An 8,635-nucleotide genomic window follows, 5' to 3' on the forward strand; every position below is an offset into this window, starting at 1 on the left:
GGTAATACAAGGATTATCCTAATTTACACTGCTCCGCTTTGGCGCAAGCTTCATGTGGATTTGTGAGCCCCCTTTTTGTGTAAATGTACTTCAATATAAAACTTTCCAAAAGCAGAGAATACAAATAAATCACAACTGAGCACCATGGAGGTTAGCAGCAGACTCTTGTATTTATGTTTATTTTGTGTTGCCCATTCCTTTGTTATTGATCACTGGTAACACCATCTTTACCCACAAAGATGAGGAGCAATGACTGAGTGACATCACCACCCTGCCGCCATGCGCCCGTTAACTTCCTCCTCTTCTCTCCTTAGTGGGGCGTCAGTCAGGGGCTTCTCTTCAGTGACTATTTCTTTTCTTTCCTTAATTCTTTCCATCATTTCTCCTTATTCTTATTTGGCAACAGAACACAACAAAAGTGCGGTAAACATCTTGATTGTGAAGCACCAGCAAAGTGTCAAAGCCTTAGTTCAGTCAGGTCTGACAGAGCTGGATAAAGCTTGGAATGACTGGGTTAAGGGGGAGGAGGAGGAGGAGGGGGGAGGTAAAGAGTGAAAGGTTGAGAGAGGAGGCTACAGGTCTCACTGCTGGATTCGACGCAGCGACTGCACCTGGAAGGACTGAGCATGGGAGCCCCACTCTCTGTAATGTTTGTACTCGCCGCCATGACGATCACACTCCATGATGTACTGGTAGCCCCGGTAACCAGGAAACTGGTAGCACACCCAGCTGGAGAAGAAGGAAGGGGGGAGGAGGAGTGTTTAGAGGAGGAAATGAAACCAGTGATTAATGATTGAAGATAACCACACTTCAAAACTATAGTGGGAAGAAGGCAGCAGTTAAAAACAGGGCGTATTCTTGTCAGTGAGAGCTTAATCCATTCAACAAAAGTTAAAAGTAAAATGTACAGAGCAATACAGCATAATCCACACAGACATATGACTGCTCTTGAAAAATAAATACATCTCAAAAGGTTTATCCTTATATAATAAATTGGATACCTAACGATGCATGCATTGTTGAGACACAAATAATTACAAATAAACTGACAAAATTAAGTTGTAATAAATAATGAAATGCATAATTTTGGGATGAGGTGGTGGTTATGGTGTCGCCAGATTGTTAGTGTATTATTATAACATGTATTGTGCCATGTGAGTTCAAATACAGCATGTTGGTTAACTGCAGCATTAGCAAGTCAGAAGCCTCTGAAGAGACTTACGTGCCGCTCTGAACTTGCATAGATCCAATCTCGTTGTTGCCCCAGCCCATCGCCTGCAGAGAGGGGTAGTCATCGTTTATCTCCCACTGGCGTCCCATGAAGTTCTCCTTCTCGAACAACACCATCTTGGACTCCTTGTGGTTCTGTGTGCACGTGATGCAAGAAAATACAAGTTATTTACTACACGGGCCTATTCATAGAATTTGTGTGGGAAGTCCATAATGTTATCGTGCATAAGATCCTGCTGCACAATAGTTTATTTTTAGGCTGTTGGGATCCGTAGGCTTTTCACACAAGAAACCAAGCGGGTCAATTTGATGAGTCAAACTTAGCGCCTTTTAATTCAGAATCTTCTGGAGACACATGAGATGTCAAATAGAGGGGAAACAGAAGCCTTTGGAGTGGGACCTAAACTCACAGCAGCGCAGATGGGGCGGAAGGACATCATCCTCTCAATGTGGTAGGCGTTGCTGCCGCTCCACGACTCCCAGTGTGGATACTCTCCTCTCTCCAACACAAACTGCTGTCCACAGAAGCTGGAGTGCTCATATCCTGCCCAGCTGTCCCCAGCAAGTAGACAGATACATGTACACAGCATGCAGGACCATTAGGACACTTTGATAAAAACAGACTGATTACCAGATATTGGACCTGCTGAACATTTCCACTATTGCTGAATATGAATGTTTTCACAGGTCGATCTCTTTCACTGAATGTAATTTCCTCCTTTGTGAAAGATTCTGCAGAGCTCTTCGTTTTGACTTACGCTCCACACTCCACCTTCAGGGAGCGGATGTTGTCAACGCCACACTCCATGATGTTCTGGCAGGCTGAGGTAAACTCCAGACGCTTCCCTTGGAAGTTCTCCTGGTCATAAACTGTGATCTGGTGAGGACACAAATGCATCCATGTAGTATGAACATGCCACACGCACACACTGATGTGTGTACAGACACACACATCATCATTGACATTGTCAGGCTAGGTATGAATTTAAAAAAGAATGTGAATCTGCTTTTGTTATGCACCAATGGCAAGACATGACACTCACCTTCCATGGCCCCAGTGGGTTGGGATTGTTCAAAGCCATGCTACTGTGTGTCTCAAAGCTGATTCACCTTCAGTGTCGAGAGAAGGGAGAATCGTATAGGCAACTTAAGGAAAACATCACACAGTTCAAACACAACCTGTCACCTCCTCCACACAAACTTTTTGAGCTAAGTTATTGTCAATAGCCTATGTAGGAGGTATATTCATATTCTTTGTGTGCTGCATGTTTCATACTGTAGGAAGAATCTGGACCTCTATGAAAGAGGTATGAACCCTTTCTTGAAGCTGACTATATGCTCACACTTGATGATGCAGCTGTTGTCGTAGACACAATGCTGTTTGTTCTCCCGGTGTATGATCAGTATGTGTTTACATGTGCATGTCTGACCTCAGTCTATACATTTATGTGGCTCAGCAGAAACAACAAAGACAAAAGACACAGAAAGATAAAGTGACAATGAATGGATTGAGATGGAGGGCTTACCTGACCGGCCCCAAAGAATAGCAGTGCAGTGCTCACAGGGGGCTCCACAAATACGATGTCCCGACCCCAGAGTAAACGGACCTATTTATACACGCTGGTGCTGAAAAGCAGCTGGGCCCGTGGGTCGGGGCAGGAGTCAGCACATTGCTGTTGCAGTCATTGTTCAGCACTGAGCTGCCGGGCTTTAGTCGGACTGGATGGAGGGCACCGTGCCCAGTGCACATAAGCGCAAGTTCCAAATGGTCCACGATCAGCGGGCCGGACCAAGTCCTGGCACGGCCTGGTCCAGGAAACAGATCATCACAGATGTAGACAGTCTTGCCAGTGACTGTGGTGCAAAAGGAAAAAACACATTCAGTGTTCAAGTGAAAATCAAACTGATAATGCAGACCACAAACAGAACATCTTAACTTGTTGGTACTTGTATTTAAAATTTCTATCCTAAAAGACGCCTGACTCAAAATGACAGAATTGTCTGATTAATAAGCCAGATTTGTATTTTAATAATGTACCTGCTTAGTTCCTTCCACACTGAGCTGTGCTCTGTCTCCGATCTGCACGCCATGTCCACCTCAACTGACCCCATGTCTCTGGTCCTTTCACCTTTTCACTCACTCCCATATACACACATGCTCAGTCATGCACACACATAGTCATGGTCAGAAACAGGCACGTATAGGCCTTTTCATGCCGTCAGAAATACATTCAGAGCATACAAAGGAACTCACACACTTACACATCCTACACATCCATTTAGACAGAGACAACGGACCTTGAAGTCAGTTTACAACTTTACACATTACTTTATTTAATTTAATGTTTTTTTCTTTATGCCGATAAAAAAACAAATAATTAAAACATCCACTTTAGCCTAAATATCCTGGAAAAGTACATTTTTATTGCATTTAATACAAAATTGAAATTCCTCACACAAGCTTCCCCACAGGTCAGTGTTTTCAAAGCAGTTCACCTAGCTAGCTAACTCTAAACTCATGGTCACTTTAACAAAAACTCCAATTATGCATTATCATTGTTATACACATATTACAGAGCTACTTAGAGTATACCATTAAAATTCTGGGTCGTTGAGGAATTAAATAATTATATGAGACAGTCAACTGTGATTTAGCAATATTCTAAAATGTAAAAACATTCAGTATCTATGTTTTGCAAACTGATATTTGAGCCACACCCAGAAGATGATGAGAGATATGGTGTTAATATTTTATACCAGGTTACGTTGTATATGCTGTAAGCTTGCAATACCTTTATAAAGACCAATGTTTCTGTAAATGTAGCATGACTTGCAAAGGTGAAGATAAAACAATCACACCAAAAGACAGAAACACACCTAAATTCTAGTCTTGGTCAAAAGGGTTAGATGCCCCAGGCATGCAGGTAATGCAAATGTGTACAAGCAGGGAAGAGCACATGTTAGTGGTCACACAGGTAATAACAGCATCAGTCCTGTGAGGGGCCCGTTGTAAATGGTTCGGTGTTATATTTTCAAACTGAGCAGTAAGAGCAGAATATTCTGAATCAGAGTGATTCAGAATATTCTGAAGTGTTCTTCCTCCCATGTCAATGATGTAAATGTCTAATACAGCTTTGACGTCAAATGTTTTCATCTTGTCTTTAAATAAAAAAATAAAACAAAAGATGACATTTCCTGTGTTCTTTTTCTATGCTCTAATAATTTGCTTTATATTGCTAATATTTGCCCAAAGGCCTTTCACCACTGTCTAACAGCTGCATCAAAGTCATTAAAATGACATCAGGTGGAAATCAAAATGTTCTAATAAGATCTGTCTGCTTGAAATTAGTTTAGCAAGCATTTAAAAGATCATAGTGCCACAGGTGTGAGAGATCTTTGGCCAAGTATTCATACACTGCACACTTATTAGAACACATAGGAAGCAGTCAGATACAAATATTAATATTTTGTTTTGCTGAAAAAACAAACATTTAATATATCTTTAGTCTTTTGGTCACAGGGTCCTAGCTGTTTTCACAAGTTACATAAAGGTAATATTCTGTTAGTGTGCATCCACAAATGCATGTGTGCATATGACATGAGTGTGTAGGTGGGGTTGTATGAGATGTGTAATAATGGAGACCGCCTGTCTGTACAACGCTATAATACGCAAAAGAGTGTCCAACACTCGCCTCTCCAAACAATAGAGAGATGGACGCCGCTCCTGCAGTCAGCACATTACAAACACAGGGCTCAAAGGCTTGGACCGGCTGCACCAAGGATCAAAAGAAAGAGAGACAGAAAAAGACAAAACAGATCACAGAGAAACTGGAGAAAATGAATGAAGGGAATAATAAAGAAAGAAAATAGAGAAAGAATTTTAATAGTAAGTGAGGGATGGAATGTGAGAGCAGTGTGTGCAAAAGTAACTGACTGTGTGTGTGTGTGTGTGTGTGTGTGTGTGTGTGTGTGTGTGTGTGTGTGTGTGTGTGTGTGTGTGAGTGTTTGTGTGTGTAGAAAAGCAAACTTTCTGCTGATGGCAGTGACTGTTCCCGGTCCCCCACAATGGTGCAGGACAACAAAACAGGCCGCCGCGTCAGCACGACTTGCTCGTAGATTATCAATGTGACCTTTGACCTCGCTTCGTGCTCCAAAGAGCCCACAGCCAATGAGAAGTCAGAATCCGGCCTCTATAGACATGGCATGGATGTGAATGTATATATATATATATACCCACTAGCAACGCCTGCGTCCATCACTTTCTCCAAAGGTCGGTCCGTTTCAACCTGCAATTGTAAGTTTCCACTTAAGGTCTTCTAACTTTTCTAAAACTGCTAAATTAATGGGATATTAAGGGGGATACTGTGGTTTTCCTTGTCTGCTCACGCTTTGGACTGAAAGAACCAAGCAAGTATTGGCTCTTCTGTTAAACCTTAACTTTGGACCGAGCAGATGGAATATTGACATGAAATACAGTAGGGTATGATTTAACTTTTTAGTGCTGCTCTCGTGTTCAGCTGCTCATTCTGAGGTAAGATGTAAAAGAAACATGAGGGGCTGTACCAAATACTTTATCCTTAAAAAATGGATCATGGAAGGTTTGAAGAGATCAGTTCTTTGTTGCTGTTTAATAAGTGTTCTTGCTCTCATGGAAAGGAAAACACCTCAGGGAATTAACTGGGAAATATAAAGAGGAACAACACTTTAAGGGAAGAATCAGATACAATTAGGTTTCGAACAAAAATGTTGTTGGGATGGACTTACAAAAGCAAAACATTAAAAAGAGTTCAGTTATTCCTCACTTTTAATGGGAACAGTAAAAGAAAGAGCAGCATGGTTTACAAATGCTTGCATGTACATTATTGTAGAAATCTGCTTACTTTTTTTGTATTTTTGTTTCCAAATTTAGATTGAGTGAAAAGTCTTGAGGTTTATGTTTCAGTACACAAGAAAAGAAGTCCAAGAGAAAAAGATATGATGGATTTTTTCCACAATGTGTTTCAACCTTGAAGAGCAACTTAACACTCCTTGAAAATGTAGTTTTTGTTGACTTCCGGCAGTTTAATTTCTCTCCTTGCTAGAGTGGTGAGTGTACTCCGGGGTCTGTCAGTGATTCATGACATCATTGTTGGGTGTGGTTACAGTTGCTCACTCAACCACACCCATCAGGGATTCTGATTATGGTCGGGGTGAAACCAGTGGAAACTTTCAACCACAGAGGGCAGTGTTAGTTAACCCTTTAAAGCCCTCATAATGCTGCAGTCAGCCAAATTTTACAGTAACACCATAAAAAATAAAGGTACATCTAGAAATCTATCTAGAAGTCTCTTTAACAACAGAAAAGATACTGTATGAACAAGAAAATGTTCCCTTTTAGCCAAAAGGCAAACAATGAATGAATGAACGTTGGCTTGGAAGGATCCTGACTATCAACAACAGCAACCATTGTGCTCACACACCACTTTTATTGTACATGCTGTATTCCAGCAGTGAAGAATTGAGTAACTCTTCAAAGCCCCACAGCGATGTAAAAATGGCTGACTGACTTTTTGCTTCTGTCTCTAGATCTGATCATGTCTCACTCAGGTGCTCAAGGTAGTATTGGCAGCCACTCTGCCATTGGGCTGAGCAAAAACAAGGTACTTCTACTATTTATTCATTTTTAATCGACTAATCATTGAATCATTGAAAATATTTTAAGAGATTAATGCCAACAGCTTGTTTTACCTTTCAGATATACCTCTATGAATATGAGAACTTCCAAGGCCGTAGGATGGACCTGTTTGGAGAGTGCAAAAACCTGTGCGAGAAGGGTTTCGATAGAATCGGCTCTATCAGAGTAGAGTGTGGACCGTAAGTCACCATACCTGCCATCACAATATGTGTTACAACACTGTGTACATGTTTCCTAAATTAAATATGGATCTGTCTTTCTATCTATCTCTCCAGCTGGATGGGTTATGAGCAGCAGAACATGACCGGTGAGATGTTCATGCTGGAGAAGGGAGAGTATCCCCGCTGGGACACCTGGTCCAACAGCTACAGGTGTGACCGCTTCATGTCGGTCAGGCCCGTCAAAATGGTGAGTTGTCTCGCTCCATTTTCACCACTCATCCATCTTCTATTGGCACGAGAGAAAGTGCTTTTTATGGATGCTCTTATATGTGTATTTATAGGTTCATTCCACTGGCAGTATTTTTGGATTAAAGCTTTTATTAGCTGACATTTCTCTTGCCACAATGTTTCAATCTGACAAAGTTCTGACTAAAAAAATACAGATAACTACAAGTCTTCAATGTTTTCCCCAGAGGTTTGGTCCTGGCTTCTAAAACAGCATTATTATTCAAAACAGAAGCTGCACCACCGACATCTACAGTTACTAATTTAAAAGTGATTTGTGTCTCTTACAGGATCCCCAGGATCACAAGATTTGCCTGTATGAATGTCCAAACTTTGAGGGTCGTAAGATGGAGGTGTGCGATGAGGATATCCCCAGCCTGTGGTCTTATGGCTTCCAGGACCGCGTTGCCAGCATTCAGGTCACCGGTGGAACGTAAGTCATTTCTGTCCACCAGAATGAAATGGAAACTAAAAGGGCACGCAGCTAGATAAGCTACATGGCCAACAAAAGTAGAGCTTTGTTGTTCACTGGTGTTTCTCTCCACTTCCCCTCACAGCTGGGTGGGCTACCAGTACCCTGGCTACCGCGGCTACCAGTATGTGTTTGAAATGGGCCCTTACAAGCACTGGAACGAGTGGGGAGCCCAGCACCCCCAGATCCAGTCCATCCGCAGGGTGAGGGACATGCAGACACACCGCAGGGGCTGCTTCGAGATGACCGCATAGAGAGGAGTCCAGCAGACTGTGGGCTAACAGGAGGGAATAGCAAAGGGGTCAGGCTTGCTATGCTGCTAACCATCCCTTGGAAATTCTTCAACCGCCACATAAGCTAATGGCTTTTGAGTATTGTTATGCTTTTACTGGTAGGATTTGGGAGTATGTGGCATCGTGAATGATTCTGATAAGAAACTCTGATTGTCACAGACTTCCAGAGTAACTGTAACTCCACTAAAACTGAAGCAATGCTCTCTGTCTACAGACCTCGTAGAAAGATTATGAAAGGGGGATTATAGGGGATTAGTTGATAGTTTGTGTTTATTAGTTTGTTTCAATGCTATTATAACCCTTTTATTTTATTTTTATTTACTCGCCTACGTGTTTCTAGCTGACATGATGCCAATAAGGTGGTTCGCCAAAGTGCTCTCCCACTCCTGGGATCCACAGATTTTAGAGAGTAAAGGGATAAACAATCATATCATTCCTCACAAAGTACTACCATGGACAGCTCTCAGCTCTGCACATGCCCTGCAGTAAGTTTGCCAAGCAGAGGGAGGCACTATCTGCT

The 8,635-nt window shown here is 42.0% G+C and overlaps 2 protein-coding genes across 2 annotated transcripts; one reads left to right on the forward strand and one right to left on the reverse strand.

Annotated features, from left to right (window-relative positions):
- Positions 1-504: 504 nt before the first annotated feature.
- On the reverse strand, positions 505-2,797 carry cryba1a (crystallin, beta A1a). The gene is made up of 6 exons (XM_068718684.1): positions 2,757-2,797; positions 2,274-2,340; positions 1,989-2,107; positions 1,641-1,782; positions 1,223-1,365; positions 505-729 (listed from the first exon to the last, which is right to left on the reverse strand). Exons 2-6 carry the CDS (start codon positions 2,310-2,312, stop codon positions 582-584), a joined length of 591 nt encoding a protein of 196 aa, XP_068574785.1. The 5' UTR covers positions 2,313-2,340; positions 2,757-2,797; the 3' UTR covers positions 505-581.
- Positions 2,798-6,803: 4,006 nt separating this feature from the next.
- Positions 6,804-8,076, forward strand: crybb1l3 (crystallin, beta B1, like 3). Its single transcript, XM_068718569.1, has 5 exons — positions 6,804-6,869; positions 6,965-7,083; positions 7,180-7,312; positions 7,641-7,783; positions 7,908-8,076. The coding sequence occupies exons 1-5, from the start codon at positions 6,804-6,806 to the stop codon at positions 8,074-8,076; spliced, it is 630 nt and encodes a 209-aa protein (XP_068574670.1).
- The last annotated feature ends 559 nt before the right edge of the window (positions 8,077-8,635 follow it).

This window comes from Cebidichthys violaceus, unplaced genomic scaffold (genome assembly GCF_023349555.1).
Source record: "Cebidichthys violaceus isolate CVI_PGR_0920_01 unplaced genomic scaffold, fCebVio1.0.p SCAF_1, whole genome shotgun sequence".
NCBI classification, from domain to species: Eukaryota; Metazoa; Chordata; class Actinopteri; order Perciformes; family Stichaeidae; genus Cebidichthys; species Cebidichthys violaceus.